The 20,481-nt window shown below is 52.2% G+C and overlaps 3 protein-coding genes across 3 annotated transcripts; 2 read left to right on the top strand and 1 right to left on the bottom strand.

The window, feature by feature from the left end:
- Positions 1-37: 37 nt before the first annotated feature.
- On the top strand, positions 38-5,046 carry Rnf167 (ring finger protein 167). Its single transcript, XM_070001655.1, has 10 exons — positions 38-132; positions 266-758; positions 1,102-1,182; positions 2,588-2,713; positions 2,810-2,897; positions 3,066-3,156; positions 3,361-3,466; positions 3,608-3,701; positions 4,383-4,463; positions 4,549-5,046. Exons 2-10 carry the CDS (start codon positions 675-677, stop codon positions 4,860-4,862), a joined length of 1,065 nt encoding a protein of 354 aa, XP_069857756.1. The 5' UTR covers positions 38-132; positions 266-674; the 3' UTR covers positions 4,863-5,046.
- A 410-nt stretch (positions 5,047-5,456) lies between these two features.
- On the bottom strand, positions 5,457-8,782 carry Pfn1 (profilin 1). The gene is made up of 3 exons (XM_070001656.1): positions 8,522-8,782; positions 6,770-6,962; positions 5,457-5,807 (listed from the first exon to the last, which is right to left on the bottom strand). The coding sequence occupies exons 1-3, from the start codon at positions 8,651-8,653 to the stop codon at positions 5,710-5,712; spliced, it is 423 nt and encodes a 140-aa protein (XP_069857757.1). The 5' UTR covers positions 8,654-8,782; the 3' UTR covers positions 5,457-5,709.
- Positions 8,783-11,533: 2,751 nt separating this feature from the next.
- On the top strand, positions 11,534-19,632 carry Eno3 (enolase 3). The gene is made up of 12 exons (XM_070001657.1): positions 11,534-11,622; positions 12,536-12,622; positions 13,014-13,109; positions 13,246-13,304; positions 13,461-13,530; positions 13,934-14,067; positions 16,239-16,461; positions 16,581-16,778; positions 17,160-17,361; positions 19,087-19,195; positions 19,349-19,407; positions 19,489-19,632. The coding sequence occupies exons 2-12, from the start codon at positions 12,538-12,540 to the stop codon at positions 19,556-19,558; spliced, it is 1,305 nt and encodes a 434-aa protein (XP_069857758.1). The 5' UTR covers positions 11,534-11,622; positions 12,536-12,537; the 3' UTR covers positions 19,559-19,632.
- The last annotated feature ends 849 nt before the right edge of the window (positions 19,633-20,481 follow it).

A 20,481-nucleotide genomic window follows, 5' to 3' on the forward strand; every position in this document is an offset into this window, starting at 1 on the left:
CTAGCTGGACTTAGGAAGTCTCTCGCGATAAAGGCCACAAGCTTTCCGATGCAGGGGAGGGGCGCGTGGGAGGAGGGCCAAGCACTCTCGCGATATTTGGAGGTACGGCGGCGGCTAGACGGAGGATCAGAGGTTTGTAAACAGGGCAGCTCCAGAATCTCGGGCAATAAAAGGAAACCATTAGGTTGTCTTCTGGGTACTGGTGCTCCCTTCACTTTACAGGCTCTCCTTCCATCCCTCACATGTCTTTTAACCGGCCTTTCAGGACCGGAAGTCCTTCGTCTTGAGCATCCAGTGTTGGAAGCGGCCTGACTTTACCGGAAACCCTTTTCCCGGGGATAGGAAGACGACCCACCTGGCCGGAAGTCATTCCTCCTTGTGCTTTCCTCCCCCCGGCCCCTCTCGGAAGTTTCTGTCACCTGTGTTTGCCTCCGATCCTTTTCTGTTTTATTTCCATACTAGAAAGAACCCACTTACCTAAGTCTCCTTCCCAGTCCCACTACACGAATTGGATATCTCCCCGAGTCGGGGCTCCTCCCCCGGCGCCCCCATGTAGCTGAGAAGGGGGCCCTAGGGGTGGTTAGACCCCTAGGATCCTGAAGGAGGGTCCGAGAGCTCTGTTTCTGCTCCTGCTATCAGCACGCGACTTCCCCAGCCCTTCTCCTCTTGCTGTCATGCACTCTGCAGCCTTCCCGCTTCCTGTGGTTGTGGCCACTGTGCTGTGGGGAGCATCCCCCATCCGGGGGCTCATTCGAGCGGTGAGTCTGAGGGGAGGAAGGGGAAGGGCAGGGAAGGAGGGTTTGCAGGCTGAATGCGTATGCGGACTTTCTCTTTTTCCTCTCCTTCTCTCTCCCTCCCTCCCTCCCTCTCCCCCGCCCTCTTCCTCTCTCCCTCTCTGTCAGTCCTGGGGCTTGGACTCGGCCTGGGTACTGTCCTTGAGCTGCTTTTTGCTCAAAGGCTAGCACTCTACCACTTGAGACACAGATCCACTTCTGGCTTTTTCTGTGTGGACTGAGGAATCGAACCCAGGGCTTCATGCATGCTAGGCAAGCACTCTACCACCAGCCACATTCCCAGCCCTTGTCCCTCTTTTGTCTGCAGACCTCGGAACACAATGCCAGCATGGACTTTGCAGACCTCCCGGCATTATTTGGAGCTGCCTTGAGCCAAGAGGGACTCCAGGTGACTTCTCTTCCCTTTTTCCTATTTCCTCCATGTACTTTATCCTAGGACATGCCCTGGGTGAAACCGGAGGTAGGAAAAATCATGTTAAGAACTAGCCTAGGAGGTAGGAAAAATCATGTTAAGAACTAGCCTAGGAGGCCGGATGCTGGTGGCTCATTCGTGTAATCCTAGCTACTCAGGAGCTGAGATCTGATGATCACGGTTCTAAGCCAGCACTGGCAGGAAAATCCGAGAGTGTCATCTCCAATTAACCTCCAGAAAACCGGAAGTGGTGCTGTGGCTCAAGTGGTAAAGAGCTGAGGAGCTCAGGGACAACACCCAGGCCCAGAGTTCAAGCCCCATGATCGACACAACAACGACAAAAACCTAGGGATGTGGCTTAGTGGTAGAGACTTGCCTAGCTTGTGTAAGGTTCTACATTAAATCCTTGGCACAGTCCTCCTCGCCCCTCCCTCCACACACAGCCAAGTACGTGAACATGTCTAATGGAACTCAGAACCTAGAGGTAGCAAAGTCCCCTCTGAAACTCTCTTTTGAGTTTATGAATGAGATAAAGTAGATAGGGATATAGCTTTTCAGTAGTCTTTGGAGCAAGTTATTGACTATATGGAAGTCTCTTAATCTTTTAAGATTTTTTTCTAACTATAAAATAAGATAAAAAAATAAGATGACAGCTGGGCGCTGGTGGCTCATGCCTGCAATCCTAGCTACTCCAGAGGCTCAGATCTGAGGATCACAGTTCAAAGCCAGCCCGGGCAGGAAAGTCTGTGAGACTCTTATCTCCAATAAGCCACTAAAAAAACTGGAAGTGGCGCTGTGGCTCAAGTGGTAGAGCGATTGCCTTGAGCTGAAGAGCTGAGGGACAGCGCCCAGGCCCAGAGTTCAAGCCCCACGACGGACCAAAAAAAAAGTACAATTTTAGAACTATTGTGAATGAGCATGAATTGGATAAGCAATACTGTACTACTTCACAGAGGCTACCGCAAAGCAAGAACTCAGTTGGGTCTTATATGTTAGTAATTTGTGAAATTGGAAATTGGAAAACAGGTGAGATGAGTGGGTCGTGTGTTTACTGGAGAGGGAAATGTGAAAGAACTTGCGGAAAACTCGCACATGGATTCAAGAACGTAATTAAAATCAGTAGGAAATTAGAGGCAGGAATGTATTAGCCTGGAGTGTGGGTTATAGGGAAGCTCATCTGAGGAAAAGAATGATGGGGAAAGTTTGATGAAGGGATATTGTTTGTTTTAATTGCATCTATGGGAGGCAAAGAGAAGATGTATGGGGAAAAGGTGGAAAAGTAATGAGAATAGTGTGTGCAGATGGTGGGTGAGGTGCTGTGCTAGTAGGCCCTGCAGGAAGAATCTAGGGAGAAAACTAAACTGTTTGCTTGTCCCCCCAGGGGTTCCTTGTGGAGGCTCATCCAGAAAATGCCTGCAGTCCTATTGCCCCACCGCCCCCAGCCCCGGTCAATGGGTCAGTCTTTATTGCACTGCTTCGAAGATTCGACTGCAACTTTGACCTCAAGGTTGCTGAATGTGGAGTGGGAGCTGGGAACTTGAGGGCAAACAATAGGACCAGGCATGAAGAGAAAGGGTTCATGATGGCTCTTTTGTCCCCTTAGGTCCTAAATGCACAGAAAGCTGGATATGGCGCAGCAGTGGTACACAATGTAAATTCCAACGAACTTCTCAACATGGTGTGGAATAGTGGTAAGTTGGAGGTCTGGGCAGCTGGGTTTTCAGTAGCATTTAGATCTGGAGCTAGTGGGAGGTCTGAAGGCTTACAGACCTTTGTATGGAATGGATAAAAAGTGCCAAATGCCAGGTCCCCAAAGGATGAGTAAGTTGAGATCCCATGTAATGTCCTGATCCCTGCAGAGGAAATCCAGCAGCAGATCTGGATCCCATCTGTCTTTATTGGAGAAAGAAGTGCCGAGTACCTGCGTGCCCTCTTTGTCTACGAGAAGGGGTAGGATATATGCTTCCATACCTCTCTTCAATTCTGTGCCAACCTGGCAGCCTCACTGTGCCCCCCCCTCCCCCCAAAACTGGGTCTTGGATCAATCCTCCCATAACTCTTGCCCTCCTTCCCACTTCCTTTTTCATAAATGAGTCTTGTCCAGAGCCAGTTGCCTTTTCTTGCCTTCCTTGAGACTGGTCTTCCTTTCTTCAGGGCTCGGGTACTTCTGGTTCCAGACAATAGCTTCCCTTTAGGCTATTACCTCATTCCTTTCACTGGGATAGTAGGACTGCTGGTTTTGGCCATGGGAACAGTAATGGTGAGTGGCTCTGTGCATCTGGAGAGCTGGGGCTAAGGTCAGACTGGATCTGAGAATGGGGGTATATGGGAAGGGGAGGGTGTACTGAATTTTTCTGTTTTGTTCTCTAAGCCTGGAATATCCAATTCCCTCTTCTCCCAGATAGTTCGTTGTATCCAGCACCGGAAACGGCTTCAACGGAATCGGCTTACCAAAGAGCAATTGAAACAGATTCCTACCCATGACTATCAAAAGGGTAAGGGTACAGGAAGGAAGAGCACTGCTTATCTAGTTCTGAAGGAGCTTGAGCCCAAGCAGTTAAGGGGTACAAAGATGGCAGAGGGGAGTGGTGCTGTGGCTCAAGGGGTAGAGCGCTCGCCTTGAGCTGAAGAGCACAGGGACAGCATCCAAGCCTAGAGTTCAAGCCCCACGACCGATCCAAAAAAAAAAAAAAGATGGCAGAGATGTCATCTTGAGATGCCATTTTTTTTTCTCCACAAATACAAAGAGGATATGAGAGCAGGTAGACAGAAACCAATTATGACCAAGGAAAGTAGTTCGAGGGCTAGGCCTTGTGTATAAATGAGGTAGAGAGCAGAAGGATGGAAGGCATGTGGAACATTCAAAGAAACCGGTGAAAGACAGGGTCTTTTGGCTCCACAGCCTCCGATGTCCATATAAGGCTATATCAGGAGCCTTGCCCCCCGCATTTCCGCTCCTCCCACTGATCTCCACCCTCACTTCCCCCAAAACCCACTTCCCTTCTTACCTCTGCTTTGCTTGTCCCCTTCTGCCCCATTGTTCAGTGTCCTGCCCTGGCCTTGTCCTACTTCCCTGCCTGGTCATCTTAGTTCTTCCATAAGTCTACCAGAGTAAGTTCTTAAGCCACTCTGGTTCAGAATGGTTCAATGAAGGAAGAGATTCCTTTCTTCTGTAGGAGACCAGTATGATGTTTGTGCCATCTGCTTGGATGAATATGAAGATGGGGACAAGCTGCGTGTACTCCCCTGTGCTCATGGTGGGTGAGACGTTCATTGATTGTACTTGTGCCCCCACCCCACCAGTTGCCACCAGCCTGGTGCTTCACACATTCTTCTCCACAGCCTATCACAGCCGCTGTGTGGACCCCTGGCTTACTCAAACCCGGAAGACTTGCCCCATCTGCAAGCAGCCAGTTCATCGGGGCCCTGGGGATGAGGAGCAGGAGGAAGAAAATCAAGGCCATGAGGAGGGTGATGAGGAAGGGGAGCCAAGGGACCACCCTGCCTCAGAGCGAACCCCACTCCTGGGCTCCAGTCCCACTCTCCCTGCCTCCTTTGGCTCTCTAGCCCCAGCGCCTTTGGTTTTCCCTGGGCCATCAACAGAACCCCCACCTTCTCCTTCTTTCTCCTCTCCCTCATCTGCCATTCTAGCCTAAAGTCTCACACTTAGCACCTCTTTCCTACACTGGCCATGTTCCTTCAGTCTATGTTAGGGAATAGGGTAAATTTCCATCCCCAAGCTTCTTACCCAGCCCCGTCATTTTAAGGCAGTTGGGGTAAGGGGGCAAGGAACTGGGTCCTCACCTGGGTTAATAAAGTTGTTTTTCTGGATTAAGAAAAGGTCATTTTCACACAGGAGTATGGAAGGGATAAGGGAGTCCTGGGGACAGCCCAGCAACATTTGCTATGTGTGACTCAGAAAAGGGAGCCCCGCCCACACATAAAGATGACTCAACTTGCCCTGCCTTGCCCACAGGCTTGGATCCAGGCTCTGGTCTGGGTGGCTCTATTGCATTATCTACCTAGGACTAGAGTAAGTAGAGGGACTAGGTGCCCTGGCCAAACATGCTTGAGTTAGATGCTTTTTTAGTCATGATGAGGACGTGGTGACCAGTTTTTAAAAAAAGACATTAGGACCTTTGGTCTGGATATGGAGACAAAACTACCTAGATGAGTGCTTCAACCCCAAACAGGAACTAAGGCAGATTGCAGTGCCTATTATGACACCCAAATTCAAACCACACAGCACCTTATTAGTAGAATCCTTTTTTATTCAGAAAAAAAAAAAAAAACCAAAAAGTTTTCCAACCACACACAGGAGGGGGATGGGTAGGGGGGGGAATCTGTCCATCCAGCCCCTGCCCCCAGCCCATGTGGTTTTGGCAGCAATAAGGGATATTGGGTAATGGCCCAAAAATAAAAATGGTATATGTGTGTGTATGGGAAGGGAGGGGGGGTGCAAAAGCTGTGGGGAGTGGTGGTGGGGGAAGAGGATGGACGAGGTCAGTACTGGGAACGCCGAAGGTGGGAGGCCATTTCATAACATTTCTTGTTGATCAAACCGCCATGGACACCTTCTTTGCCCATCAGCAGGACTAGCGCTATAGAGAAAAGAGAAAGGAAGCTAGGACCCAGGTGTCACAATTCAACCCCCTGCCAGCTGTTCAGCAGCTGTCCAGCCCTGGGGGCTGTAACCTAACCTCATGGCCCCCCTCCCCCCCACAGGCAGGCTGTCATTCATCCTGCAACAATAGGGCTTTTCAAAAAGAAAATCAAGCTTAAAGATTGGAGTGGAACAAGCTAAAATTCAAGGGTCAAAGGCTCACAGACAATTCATGCTAGGAATGGCTGTAGAGGAACCGACAAAACTCAGCCCAGAATTAAATGACCTAGAATCTGAGGAATCTACCAGTTCCAAGACAATGGCAGTAGTAGAGTGCTTCCTAGCATGTTTGAAGCCCTGTGCTCAATTCCTCAGTACCACATAACCAGAAAAACGGAAGTGGAGCTATGGCTCAAGTGGTGGAGTGCCTAGCCTTGAGCAAAAGCAAAAAGCAGCTCAGAGACAGTGTCCAAGCCGAGTTCAAGCCCCAAGACTGCCCTCCCCCCCAAGGCTCACAAAATTAAGGGACTTTTAAGAAGTAATGCTGTGCAATATCTGTGCATGTGCCAATCCTGAGGCTTGAATTCAGGGCCTAGGCTTGGTCCCTTGCTTTTTTGCTCAAGGCTAGCACTCTACCACTTGAACTACAGCTCCACTTTGGCTTTTTTCTGGTTAATTGGAAACAGAACTTCATGGACTTTCTTGTCCAGGTCTGGGTTTGAACTGTGATCCTCAGATCTCGCCCTCCTGAATAGTTAGGATTACAGGCAAAAGCCACCAGCAGTAGATTACAAGACGAAGAACTATGAACTGAAGGAACTACCTAAGGTTCTAGCATCTAGCAAGAAGAATGGGAGTAGAATGCTGTTCTGATACTCTTCATACTAGGGAGAACTCAGAAGACTGCAAGAAGTATTATAGATATCTCCAACCTTAGAGGGGTGAGAGTCAGAAACTCACTCTTGGCAGTCATGGTGACAGTGACATTGAAGGTAGGGGCTCCGCCAGTACTCTTGGTACGAAGATCCATGGTGAATTCTCCGTCTTGTAGCAGTGAATCCCGGATCACAGAACATTTCTGGCCCCCAAGTGTCAGCCCATTCACAAAAAAACTTGACCGGTCTTTGCCAACCAGGACACCAACTTCAGCTGGCTGGAAGAGTAATCATTTATCCATGAGGTCAATGCACCAAGAATGTTTTAAGAACCCACCTCCTTCAAAGGATACCAACTTCAACTAGTTAAAAGAGGGATGAGGATCAATCATCCATGAAGTTAGTCCATCAAGGTTCCCACCTTGTTCTCCTGCCTTTCTACTTCTCTGGGAGCTAGAAACCTGGGAAGGGTGGGGGAAAGTGGGGTAGTGGGGCAAGGGCTTCTACCTATCAAGGTTATTTGAGGAACATACTATAAAAGCTTAGAAAATGGGACCAGGGAGGGATAGGTAACATTGCCCTGGAGGCTTTTAGGTGTTGGAATTTTAACAGGAAAAGCAAAACGAGGTAATTCGTGAGGCTCAAAATCAGTAAGGAGAGATGCAAAACCTTTGGATGCTCAGAACTCTCCTTCAGGAAAAGCAGAAGCGGAGAGGGGAAGGGAGGGGGCGGGTGAGGCAGGAGAAGCAACTTTGCCCTTATTTGGTCAAAGGTTCTGCAGGAGTTGCTAGGGGCCTGGACGCCTGGGTCTCCAAGTAACAGTACAGTTTGGTCCAGGTATCTGTGCCTCTAGATGAAGAAGACGACCTCTGGGGGCTTTCTCCGTTAAAGTTGGAAAAGTTTTCGGGGGAGGGGAGGGCGGCTGAGGGTGGGTACACACCAGGTGAGCCAGCTCTCCATTAGTTACCCCAGGGAACCCTTCTCCCCTCCCCCCTTACACCCTAAGCCCCCATATCCGGTACCCTCCCGCCCGGAAATCCCCTTCCCCCCCATTTGAACTTCCGCTCCCCCTCCCCACTTCCTCCCCCTCCCCACTTCCGGGCAGTGTGGCCTGGGGAGGTGGTGAAGACAGAAGCAATCATGCCCCATGCCTTCACTCTCCCCTCTCAGAACTTCTCACAAAGTTCCCCCCGCAGCAGGCCCCGCCGGATGGCGGGAAGGGAGAGTGAGGGGACTTCCGGGAGTGGACTTGCAGGAATGCTGGAAGCCAACGAGTTTTGTGTGTGTGTGTGTGTGTGTGTGTGTGCGCGCGCGCGGCGGCCTCGCCTTCCCTAACGGAGCTGGGAGGGGCAAGGAGCCCACGGACGACCGGCGAGGGCCTCAGGCCACGCGTCTGGGGCTCCCGCACGCTGAGGGAGGAACAATGGTGGATGGGAGCGAGCTGGCGGCCCGGGAGACCCACGGGCCCCCAAATCCCTTCTCAATCACAACCCCCAGTTACCACTGCGGCGCGTGCCCGCCCTCCCGGGAGGAGGCGGAAGTGGGCCGCCGCCGGGCGCCGTGCCCCTCCCCGCGTGTGCCCCGGATGTAACGCCCCGTCGCAGAAGGGGTGGCAGGCGGGATGGGCGCCGCCACCCGGGGCGTGGGACTTGGGGGGGGGAGCCCCCGAAAAGAAGCCGCTCACATGCAGCCGCCTTCCGCGCCGCGCTCGGGGCAGGAGCCGGGCCACGACCTCCGGGGCCCTCGCTCAGGCCGCGCCCGCCCCCACTCGTCCCTCCCCCCGGGGGGGGGGGTCCGCGCCCGGCCGGGGCCGCCGCCCGCGCCAGCCTCTCCGTACCGTGATGTTGACGAAGGTTTTCTCAGGGACGGCGGCCCAGACGGAGGGCGAGTCCTTGTAGCCTACGATGGCCGCGTCCTGACAGGTCCCGTCCGCCATGAGGTTGTCGATGTAGGCGTTCCACCCGGACATGGCGCTGCTCGTGGGGCTGTTCTAGGCGCTGCTTCAAGGGGGCCGCAGGCTGGGCTCGGGCTGCTCGGGCTGGCGGGCGGGGGGAGGCCGGGAGCTCTGGGCACGCGCTGCCGTCCGGACCGCGGCTCTGCTCGCTGTGCAGCAGCCCTCGCACCGCCACTTCCTGCTCCTCCCCCCCCCCACCACTAGATTTTTATTTGCAATGGGCGGTAGGGGCGGGGCCTGCTCCCCACTCCTTCCCTCCCCCACCCCGGCTGCCCAGAAAGCGAACTTTTTGCAAATGCAATTTTAAAAATCCCTCCCCCCCCCCCTTGCAAAATGTGCAGAGTTCGATGGAAAGCTATGTAAAAGAGCTCGCATGGTGGTGGAGGAAGGGGGGCCGGATCGAAGGTTTGGGGCTCACCTCACTTCGTATAGGGAATACAAGCCACACTTGGTGGTACAGGAAGAGAAGCAGCCGGAGGAAGGAATGAGAAAGGAGGAAGAAACTAGCAAGATGCAAATTGAACAAGGAGCAAATCTGAGAGTTCGGGGAACCCAGGGTTAAACGGAACGACTCCTCCCCCCCACCACCTCCGCCGGAGGGAAGGAACGGCGGGCGGCGGCGCGTGCGCCCGCGCCTGCGCCGGGACCCGGAGGGACGGCGCGTGGGGCGGTTGGGGCCGGCGGCCGGCTGCGCGGGAGCGCGCCGCGCCGGGTGGATCTAGACTTTTCCTGGGATGGAAGGCGGGCCTGGGACACGTCTCTCCCGCCTAGAGGGAGAGGCAGGGGCGCCGGCGTGTGCCGCCGCACTTTTTTTTTTACTGTTACTTATTTAAACAATAAAGGAGAATTTGGAGGGAAAAAAAATAAAAAGGACACCATTATCCGATCCTTTGCAGACCTAATGGTACCCACAGGACACCTGGCCCCGGGTGTGTCCCCGAGACGAACAGATCGGCTCATGGGAGCTCATCCCTACTCCTCTCTAGATGGGCTACGACCCCGGGCCTCGCCCCACGGCCCGGCCGCGTCCGTCCCGGGGCCAGCGCGCGGGGCACCGGCCTTGCCCCTAGGCTCTCTCTGCAGAGGTCACTGGGCTGCGGGGCTCGCAGGGCGTGACGGGCGGAACTAATTTTTTGAGGCGGAAGAATAAAAAGTGACCAGGTTGGCAACTTTTTCAAAAAGAGGAAAGTCCCGTCTACTTTGTACCCATTCGGTTTTTCAAGCTTCTGTTAAATACTTGTGTGTGATCGGTTCGCTCGCAGCCCAGCTTTGGAGGGAGAGGCGGCGACCGCAGGCTCGCGCGGCTGCGTTGGGTGAACCGATCACCCCTTGAGCTCTTTGCAGAGGGGCTTGGCCGCTTCCGGTCCCTCGGGGGAGGGGCGCCGAGTGGAGGAGGGCCGTGCAGATACCGGGGTGGGGGGGGGCAGGGGGGTGCGCCCGGGTGGAGGGAAGGGTGCCGGGGTTCCGCAGCGCCTTCGGGGGAAGACTGGCAACTCCACTGCTCCTGCGAGTCCGCCAGCGTTCTTCCTGTCCACCCCAGCCCCTGGCCCCGACGCCCCCCGAGCCCGGGTTCCTCGACAGCCGCGAGATTGAGTCACTGGCTGACTCGGGTGGGGCTGCGCCCGGGCACGTGGCGGCGCTCCCCACCCTCCATCGCTTGACCTCTGGTCTGCACCCCAGGCTGGAAAAACCCCGAAGGGAGCGGCCCTGAGATAAGGGGCGGGGGGAGGAGGGCTGAGACGGGAGAGTGGAGGACAGGTGGGGACCCTGGGGCCGGGAGACTGACCGCGGGAATGGGAAGGGCGGGGCAGCGTCCTGGGCACTGGGGTGAGTCACCCAGTGCGGGCTGCACGGGCGCCGGCGGGAGGGGCCTCGGAGCCGGGATGAGGATCCGAGATCTCCCGTCGGCTGGCCCAGATTGCAGCGGAACGAGGGACAAGACACACACACACACCCTGCCCCCGGCCCGCACCAGGGCGGAGAGAGCTGCGGGAGGGCAGCACCCCACTTCCTGCAGGGCGGCGGGCGGGCCGCGGGGTCGGCCTCCGCCACTACACTCACAAAAGGCCGCCCCTCCTCCCGTCCATTCATTGCTCCTCACTCCCGGTCTAACAACACTCCTCGATGGGCGGGGGTCGCGAGCCGAAGCGCCCGCCACCGGGGCGGGGGGCGGGGGGGAGAAGGGTGGTGATCCGCGGGCTCCACGCGGGGCGACAAGTAGCTGCCCCAAGCGCCCTGGGCCGGGCGCAGCGCCCGCTCCCGGCGCCGTCTAAATCCGTCTCCTGCCCCCTCCCTCCGCTAGCCTCCGTCACTGCCTGCGAGGAGTAGGAAGGGTGGGGTGGGGTGGGGCCGGGGGGGGGGCCGGTATGAGGACCCTGAGAGGTGAGACCCTCCTGCTTCTGGGGGGGGAGGGTTCGATTTTAGATCTCACCTAGCCCCACGTCCCAGGTCCCTACCCCCCACGGAGGGAGGGCAGAGTCCCGAGGACAGAGCTGAGCAAGTGTGGATGTCAGTCCTGCAGCCCCTCTTCCAGGGCCCCCTCCCCAGCCCTGTAGGGCTCAGGTTACTTCTGGCCTTTCCTAAAGGGCACTAGTTCCTCTTTAACCTTTGCAAAAGGGGAATATAATCCTGGGGAGGGGGAGACCCTCAACCTCAAGCCCTCCCCGCTGCTCCTTCCAAGGGATGGAATTCAAAGTATGGCCTCCCCCCCCCCTTTAAAAAAATTAAGAAAAGAAAGTGTTTGAGGAAGTATCTATTAGCCTTTGGGAAGGGGGCAGGTGCCCGGGGCCAAATGCTTCTGCTTTAGGCTGTAGTGGGCACTTGGTTGCCAGCCCAGGGGGGAGGGGGGAGGACTGAGCGAAGAGGCGGGGCTGGCCGGGGGACTGGGTGGCTTGGGGATAAATGCCCAGCCTGAGAGGGGGTGGGCTGACACTGTCCCAGCTGCCACCAAGAAGCAGAGTTCCAGGGAAGACATCCCAAGTCTGGTGAGACTTCCAACCACAGGGCATGCAGGTGTGGGTGGTGCTGACTTGGAGAAAATAAGGGAAATTTTCAGCTTTTATTTCCTCCTAGTATTGGGGATGCTTGAGAGAGATTGGTATTGCTGGAGCAAAGCAGGATGGACCATTTACTGGGAGTACCCAAGGATGAAGGGAAAGGAAGCTTGGGAACAGAGAATGGAGAAAGTTAGAGTTGGAGAACTTAGGGCCCAGGAGGATTTTAGAGCAGGACCCTGAGAACCAGGTGATTTAGTGGCTAGGAAGCCTTGTCCAACAGACTGCATGACCAGGAAGGATGAGTTGTGTGTTAGTGGCTCATGCCTATAACCCTAGCTTCTCAGGACGCTGTGAGATTCCAGGATCATGGTTTGAAGTCAGCCTGGTAGGAAAAGTCCATGAGACTCTCATCTCCAATAAATTACAAAAAAAGAAAGAAAGAAAGAATGAAAAGCCGGAAGTGGCTTGTGGCTCAAGTGGTAGAATGCTAGCCTTGAGCAAAAGAAGCTCAGGGACAGCAGCAGGCCCAGAGTTCAAGCCCCAGGACTGGAGAAAGAAAAGAAAGAGAGAAACCGAGACAGAGAGAAAAGGAGAGGAAGAAAGGAAAGAAGAAGGAATAGTGCAGCAGCTTTTGGAGAGTTGGAGGTTTTCAGAGTGGTGTGGGACCCCAGGAGTGATAAAGCAGAGACCTAGGAGTTCTTAGGACTCCGGGTGGAATAGGAGCCATTCTGAGTGGGGGAGGGGCTGGGCCTGCCTCTTGGTCTGTGACCTTTTTATAAGTTATATTTAGCTTCAGCACCTGCCTTCTTGGAGTGGCAAATCCTTTGCTCTTAAAGGGCAAGGGATTTCTAGTTCCTTAAGGGATCAACTGTCACACTAACTCACACCTCTTGTGGTATAGCCATGGCCATGCAGAAAATCTTTGCTCGGGAAATCCTGGACTCCAGGGGCAACCCCACAGTGGAGGTGGACCTGCATACAGCCAAGGGTAACTGGCTCATTGACTTGGTTTCCCTTAGAAGACCCCACCCCACTTGGCCTTTGTCTCCCAATTCTGTGCCTTGCCTTACCATTCTGGGGTTTTCCTTCCCAGTTTAACTGGGCTCCCAAACTGAGGAAGCCGTGTGTGTGTGTGTGTGTGTGTGTGTGTGTGTGTGTGTGTGTGTGTGTGTGTGTGTGTGTGTGTGTGTGTGTGTGTGTGTGTGTGTGTGTGTGTGTGTGTGTGTGTGTGTGTGTGTGTGTGTGTGTGTGTGTGTGTGTGTTCTTCCTTTTTCTGTCCTCTTCCTCCCTCCCTTCACAGTCTTCAGTCCCTGGGCCTACAGAGGAGACCCTAGCACTTGGGAGAATGCTCTCTGACCTTTCCATTCCTCCTGTCCCAGGACGCTTCCGAGCTGCGGTGCCCAGTGGAGCTTCCACGGGTATATATGAAGCTCTGGAACTAAGAGATGGAGACAAAGCACGCTACCTGGGGAAAGGTGAGCAAAAGCTAATGAAGAGAAAATTGTGTGGGTGGTTTCAGGATATGAGCTCACAGGGGTAGAGGACTGGATCTCAAAGCCTATGGAAGAGGCCTGTTCCACTTGGAATTGAACCCCCTTCTCTGGCTTCCAGGTGTGTTGAAGGCTGTGGAACACATCAACAAGACTCTGGGTCCGGCTCTGCTGGAAAAAGTAAGTTGGAGGGGCCAGCTCCCCTTTTCTCCTCTTCCCCCATGAAACCACCCTCTCTCCCAAGTATTTTCACTTGTCCTTTCTCCTCTTGCACATGCCCTGCCTCTGGAGAGAAATCTGACCTCTGCCCTTCTCTCTTCAAACCTGTCTCTCTAGAAACTAAGTGTTGTGGATCAAGAAAAAGTCGACAAGTTTATGATTGAGCTGGATGGGACAGAGAATAAGTGTAAGCAAAGGGCCAGAGCTGGGGAAGGCGTAGAGCACAGGAGGAGGGGTCGAGAGAAACCACAGAGGCTGAGATCTGGCTGAGGTTATTTTTGTGTCCCACATCCTTGGGCACATCATCGCTGGATGGCTTTTTATTCATTCCACAGGCATTTCCTGATGCCTGTCCTCTGCCAGGCAGTCACTTGGCTGTGGACACAGATGTGAAACTGACACTTTCATTCTCCTGAGGGGAGAAGAGAGCTCTGAGGTCTGCTGCAAGGCTGGGGAGGGAAAGATAAAATAAAATGTTGGTGCTCCATGCCTTGGAGCTTTGGCTTCCTCCTAACTTAATGTACAAGGAAAGAATTTAATGCCTTGTAAGAGAAGATCTTACTCTTTTCTTCCCAATTGCCTCCTTCCAGCCAAGTTTGGGGCCAATGCTATCCTGGGCGTGTCCTTGGCCGTGTGTAAGGCAGGAGCCGCTGAGAAGGGGGTCCCACTGTACCGGCATATTGCAGACCTTGCGGGGAACCCCAACCTTGTACTCCCAGTGCCTGTAAGTGTGGCCATCCCTTCCAGATCCCCAGTGGAAAATGTACCTTTTGGAATTTAACCAGCTCCAAATGAGCAGTTTCCTGAAATCAAACCTCTCTTGCTGAGCTGCAGCCCCTCCCTCTTTCCCACAATCCGCACCATCCACTTAGCCTGGCTGTATAACTCAGTACCTTCATTAAGTAATTCTTTTTTCTTTCCTTTTCTTTTTTTGGTACCAGTCCTGAAACTTCAACTCAGGGCCTGGACGCTGTTCCTGAGCTTTTGTGCTCAAGGCCAACACTCTACCACTTGAGCCACAGCTCCACTTTTGGCTGGCTTTTTTTGTTGTTGTTGGGGTGGTTATGGGGCTTGAACCCTGGGCCTGGACACTGTCCTTCAGCTCTTCAGCTCAAGGCGAGTGCTCTACTACTTGAACCACAGTGCCATTTCTGGTTTTCTAGTGGTTAATTGGAGATAAGAGTCTCACGGACTTTCCTGCCCAGGCTGGCTTTAAACCTCAATTTTCAGATCTTAGCCTCCTGAGTAGCTCAGATTACAGGTGTGAGCCACCAATACCTTGCTCACCTTTGGCTTTTTGTTGTTGTTAGTGGTGGTCGTGGGGCCTGAACTCTGGGCCTGGGCACTGTCCCTCACCTCTTCAGCTCAAGGCTCTACCACTTGAGCCACAGCGCCACTTCCGGCTTTTTCTGCTAATGTGGTGCTGAGGAATCGAACCCAGGGCCTCATGCATGCGAGGCAAGCACTACCCACTGAGCCAACTTCCCAGCCCCTCACTTCTGGATTTTTGATGGTTAATTGGAAATAAGAGTCCCACAAACTTTCCTGCCCAAGCTAGTTTTGAACCCCAATCCTCAGATCTCAGTCTCCTGAGTAGTTAGGATTACAGACATGAGCCATCAGCCCTTCCTCTTAAGTTACTTATTTGTTTGTTCATTGAGCCAGTACTGGGGTTTGAACTCAGTCAGAGCCTGGGAGTTTTGATCAAAGATGACACTCTTACCAGTTCTGGCTTTTAGGTGGTTAACTGGAGATAAAGGAATCTAATGGACTTTACTACCCTGGCTGGCTTCAGACTGTGATCCTCAGATCCTCCTGAGTAGCTAGGATTTCAGGCCAGGATTTCATTATTTTTATTATTATTATTGTTATTATTATTACTATTTTTTTGGTTGTAGGGCTTGAACTCTGGGCTTGGGCGCTGTCCCTGTGCTCTGCAGCTCAAGGCAAGTGCTCTACTGCTTGAGCCACAGTGCCATCTGGTTGTCTAGTGGTTTATTGGAGATAAGAGTCTCATGGACTTTCCTGCCCGCTGGCTTTGAACTGTGATCCTCAGATCTTAGCCTCCTGAGTAGCTAGGATTATAGGCATGAGCCACTGGCGCCTAGCTTAATTATTTTTTTCTCTTTCATTTTAATTCTTTTCAATTCATTTGATTCATTTTAGCTCATTTCATTTTTTTGATCACTAAGTAAATTCTAGACTCTAGACTCACTCCATCCTTACTTCTCCAAATCAGATTGACAGCTCTTCACAGCAAAAAAATCCTTACATGTCTCTGTCTCTTCCTGAGTCCTTATTAAACCAGTGCCCTCTTAATGGAAACTCTTTGAGTTTAATCTCAATAATGTTATTATGTATTGTTACTAGGAAGATGTATAAGAACATAGACTCTAAAGGTAACAGCTGACCCTGTATGCTTACTACTTGTGTGATTTGAGGCTCCCTGAGCCTCAGTTTCCTTAGTAAAGAAAGTGGAATAATAATATCAAGTGAATAGAGGTTTTTGGGTGTTTTTTGTTTGTTTGTTTGTTTTTGCCGGTCCTGGGGCTTGAACTGTGGGCCTGGATGCTGACCCTGAGCTCCTTTGCAGAAACCCAACCTCCAGTTCCTTTTTTCTTTTTCTTTTCTTTTCTTTTTTTTGCCAATCCTGGGGCTTGAACTCAGGGCCTGGGCACTGTCCCTGAGCTTCTTTTGTTCAAGGCTAGCACTCTTACCACTTGAGCCACAACATCACTTCTGGCTTTTTCTGTGTATGTGGTACTGAGGAATCGAACCCAGGGCTTGGTGCATGCTAGGCAAGCACTCTACCACTAAGTCACATTCCCAGCCATTCCAATCTTCTTGACCTCTCACACATTGGCCCAGTGTCTGAATACCCTCTCCCTGTCTCAGGCCTTCAATGTGATCAATGGGGGCTCCCATGCTGGAAACAAGCTGGCCATGCAGGAGTTCATGATTCTGCCAGTGGGAGCCAGCTCCTTCAAGGAAGCCATGCGTATTGGTGCTGAGGTTTACCACCACCTCAAGGGGGTCATCAAGGCCAAGTATGGGAAGGACGCTACCAATGTGGGGGACGAGGGCGGCTTTGCACCCAACATCCTGGAGAACAATGAGGGTCAGTGCTGAGCACCCTGGGGCACCAGACCCCCCTGGGTAGCCACGGGTGTTGGGGAGGAGTGGCTGCACACATGTGTGGGTTCTCAAGTCTCAGGTCCTTTCCTGTTCCTCTCCCAGCTCTGGAGCTTCTGAAGACGGCCATCCAGGCAGCTGGTTATCCAGACAAGGTGGTGATTGGAATGGATGTTGCAGCATCTGAATTTTATCGCAATGGGAAGTACGATCTTGACTTCAAGTCCCCTGATGATCCTGCCCGGCACATTACTGGGGAGAAGCTTGGGGAGCTGTACAAGAGCTTCATCAAGAACTATCCTGGTGAGGCTGGGAATGTGGCTGAGTGATAAGCCCTGGGTTCGATTCCTCAGTACCACACATAGAGAAAAAGCCAGAAGTAGCACTGTGGCTCAAGTGGTAGAGTGCTAGCTTTGAGCAAAAGAAGCTCAGGGACAGTGCCCAGGCCCTGAGTTTAAGCCCCAGGACTGGCAAAAAAAAAAAAAGAAGTAGAAGAAAAAGAAGCAGTATCCTGAGAGATGCTCCCGTGTGCTTGCCCAAGTTCCCTACAACTGCTTCATTTGTTTCTGGGCCTGGGTTGGCCATGATTGGGGGAACCTTCCAATCTTCAACCCCTTCAAAGACCCCATCCAAACTCTGTTTCTTAGAGTTGTTCACCTTTCCAACTATTTCCCATCCTACCAGTGGTCTCCATTGAGGACCCCTTTGACCAGGATGATTGGGCCACGTGGACCTCCTTCCTCTCTGGAGTGAACATCCAGATTGTAGGGGACGATCTCACAGTTACCAACCCCAAGAGGATTGCCCAGGCCGTTGAGAAGAAGGCCTGTAACTGCCTGCTGCTGAAGGTCAACCAGATTGGCTCAGTGACTGAGTCCATCCAGGCGTGAGTACCTCCCCACGCAAGCCATGTCAGCCCCAGCTTTACCTATTCTAGTCTGACCCAGTCTCTCCCCAACTCCACCCTTCCCCTAGCATTTGATTTCAAGACCCTATATTCCAGGCCTGACTGTAAGAGCTTTTACCCTTGTGGCCCTGCTATGCCCCCTACCCCTCTCTTCTAGATTCTGCTGTTTTTCTCACCAAGCTCTCAGATATTCAGATTAGAAATTCAGAATCTTTACCCCTCATTTCCTGTATGGAATTCAAGATCAGAAATTTTTGAATCTTTTTTTTTCTTTTTTGTCAGTTGTGGGCCTGGGCGCTGTCCCTCAGCTCTTCAGCTCAAGGCGAGTGTTCCACTTCTGGTTTTCTGAGTGGTTTACTGGAGATAAGAGTCTCATGGACTTGTCTGCTCGGACTGGCTTTGAAGCGTGATCCTCAGATCTCAGCCTCCTGAGTAGCTAAGATTGATTATAGGAGTGAGCCTCCGACACCAGGCAAATTTCAGTCTTTTGTTGTTGGTGGTGGTGGTCATGGGGCTTGAACTCTGAGCCTGGGCACTGTCCCTCAGCTCTTCAGCTCAAGGTGAGCACTCTATCACTTGAGCTACAGCATTACTTCTGGTTTTCTAGTGGTTTATTGGAGGTAAGAGTCTCACTGTCTTTCCTGCCCGGGCTGGCTTTGAACCTTGATTCTCAGATCTTAGACTCCTGAGTAGCTAGGATTACAGGCTTGAGCCACCGACACCTGGCTAAATTTCAGAGTCTTTAACTTCATTTCCTGTATGGGAAGCAGAAAATGTTTCTATTTTTCTGTTTTTCCCTACTTTAAATCAGTTATAGAAAAATAAATCCTTGCTAAAACTTAAAAATAAAAAGGATCAGAAATCTCTTCTCTCTTACCTCACAAAGAATTTAGTCACTGCTTTCCTTGGAAAGTGATCACTTCTGGGGCTGGGGGAGAGTGATTAGAGGAGGTGGATTTGATTGGAATACATTAGATACATCTATGAGTGGAAATGTCACAATGAAATTCCTACCTGTAAAACTGATGTAGGCCAACAAAGAAAAAAGTGGCTAAGCACCAGTGGCTCGGCTCATGCCTGTAATCCTAGCTACACAAGAAGCTGAGATCTGAGGATTGCAGTTCAAAACCCACCAGGAAGAAAAGTTTATGAGACTCCCATCTTCAGTTAACCACCCAAAAGCTGGAAGTGGAGCTGGGGCTCAAGTGGAAGAGTGTTATTCTTGAGGAAAAGAAACTCTGGGACAGCACACAAGCCCTGAGTTCAAGCCCAAGGACTGGCAAGAAGAGAAAAGAAACAGACAGAGACAAGAAAGAGGAGTAAGACCACTAGTAAAAACGGAAGAGAAAGCTGGAATTGAAACCCCTTTGTATAACTACTTAATAAAAATGAATAGCTGAGCACTGGTGGCTCACGCCTGAATCCTAGCTACTCAGGAGGCTAAGGTCTGAGGATCATGGTTCAAAGCCAACCCAGACAGGAAAGTCCTTGAGACTCCTACCTCCAATAAACCACTAGAAAACTAGCTGTGGCTCAAGGAGTAGAGTGCTTGCCTTGAGCTGAAGAGCGTAGGGACAGCGCCCAAGCCCAGAGTTCAAGCCCCATGACTGACCAAAAAAAAAAAAAAAGAGAGAGAAAAGCTCTATTCTCTGGATTTTCCTCCTGAGATCTCACAAGGCCTAATGACATGTTGTCTTTACTCAGATGCAAACTGGCTCAGTCTAACGGCTGGGGGGTGATGGTGAGCCACCGTTCTGGAGAGACTGAGGACACTTTCATTGCTGACCTTGTGGTGGGGCTCTGCACTGGACAGGTACTTGGGGCTTCCCTCTTAAGTATCTGACCTAGATTTCTTGGCATCCTCAGTGCTCTGGCTCTGGGTTGAATGCCATCACAGGCTGTTCTTTGGGTCCAGGCCTAACTCCGTCAGCCTTACCTCACCTCGGAATCCCTCTTTCTATCTCAGATTAAGACTGGTGCCCCCTGTCGTTCTGAGCGTCTGGCCAAATACAACCAACTTATGAGGTACAGCAGAGGGAGTGGCCTGGGCATTGGTGGCGGGAATGCAACTAGCAGGTGACAGTTCTGACTTGGTCTGTGTTCTAGGATTGAAGAGTCTCTTGGAGACAAGGCTGTCTTTGCTGGACGAAAGTTCCGTAACCCACAAGCCAAATGAGAAGTTGGAGAACCCAGGACTCCTGTGTGCAGTCCTTCAAGCCCTTCTTGGAAATAAACACTGGTGCCAAACAAGACCACAGTGTGCTCTTTTGTGGGAGGGACAGGCATGGGTCTGGGCTGGGAAAGACAAGAGATGAACAGGTGCAGGAAAGAAGGGAGGGAGAGAACAGAAGAGTAACCTACAAAGAGGAAGTGAGGGAGGCCGAGAGGAAGCGAGGTAGATCTAGAACAGAGAAGTTCACATTTTAGGAGGAGGCTGTAGTCTGTGAGAGAAGCTGGAAAGGTACTGATGGAGGAACCAGATCTAAAGGGGCAGGAGAGGACAGAACAGGGCTGAGGGTCTGGCCACCACCAGCCTCAGGAGAGCTGGAGCAGGCCTGCCACTGAGTTGAAATAAATGGCCCAAGTATACAGTGGAGAGTGAAGGCTGCTCAGTCAGGCTCAGAATGAGTGCACTCTGAGTGTTTAGATCAGTGATAAGAGCAACTACAACTTCTCCAGAGCTTATGAGGATCTGGAAATGTTTTTTGTTTTTAATTGTTGTTGGCTTTTTTTTTTCTTTTGCGGGTCCTGGGGCTTGAACTCAGGGCCTGGGCACTGTCCCTGAGCTTCTTTTGCTCAAGTTTAGCACTACCACTTGAGCCACAGTGCCACTTCCTGCTTTTTCTAAGTCGTTTATGGGAGTTCAGAGTCTCAGGACTTTTCTGCCTGGTCTGGCTTCAAACTGAGATCCTTAGAGCTCAGCTTCCTGAGTAGCTAGGATTATAGCAATGAGCCACCAGCACCTGGTTTAGAAGTATTTTTTTTGGGGGGTGGGGGGTCTGGTCGCGGGGCCTGAACTCGGCCTGGGTGCTGTCCCTCAGCTCTTCAGCTCAAGGCTAGTGCTCTACCACTTGAGCCACAGCGCCACTTCCAGCTTTT

Source organism: Dipodomys merriami, unplaced genomic scaffold (assembly GCF_024711535.1).
Source record: "Dipodomys merriami isolate MVZ:Mamm:240054 unplaced genomic scaffold, mDipMer1.0.p SCAF_59, whole genome shotgun sequence".
NCBI lineage: Eukaryota > Metazoa > Chordata > Mammalia > Rodentia > Heteromyidae > Dipodomys > Dipodomys merriami.

Excerpts from the sequence above, each read along its gene's own strand:
- Rnf167 (XM_070001655.1), top strand. The coding sequence starts at position 675 with ATGCACTCTGCAGCCTTCCCGCTTCCTGTGGTTGTGGCCACTGTGCTG. Across the intron at positions 2,898-3,065 it reads CAACATGGTGTGGAATAGTG|AGGAAATCCAGCAGCAGATC; the intron begins GTAAGTTGGAGG and ends TGATCCCTGCAG. Across the intron at positions 3,467-3,607 it reads TGGCCATGGGAACAGTAATG|ATAGTTCGTTGTATCCAGCA; the intron begins GTGAGTGGCTCT and ends CTCTTCTCCCAG.
- Pfn1 (XM_070001656.1), bottom strand. The coding sequence starts at position 8,653 with ATGTCCGGGTGGAACGCCTACATCGACAACCTCATGGCGGACGGGACC. Across the intron at positions 6,963-8,521 it reads AAACCTTCGTCAACATCACG|CCAGCTGAAGTTGGTGTCCT; the intron begins GTACGGAGAGGC and ends TTACTCTTCCAG. Across the intron at positions 5,808-6,769 it reads TGTCACCATGACTGCCAAGA|CGCTAGTCCTGCTGATGGGC; the intron begins GTGAGTTTCTGA and ends TTTTCTCTATAG.
- Eno3 (XM_070001657.1), top strand. The coding sequence starts at position 12,538 with ATGGCCATGCAGAAAATCTTTGCTCGGGAAATCCTGGACTCCAGGGGC. Across the intron at positions 12,623-13,013 it reads GGACCTGCATACAGCCAAGG|GACGCTTCCGAGCTGCGGTG; the intron begins GTAACTGGCTCA and ends CTCCTGTCCCAG. Across the intron at positions 16,779-17,159 it reads CTTCATCAAGAACTATCCTG|TGGTCTCCATTGAGGACCCC; the intron begins GTGAGGCTGGGA and ends CCATCCTACCAG.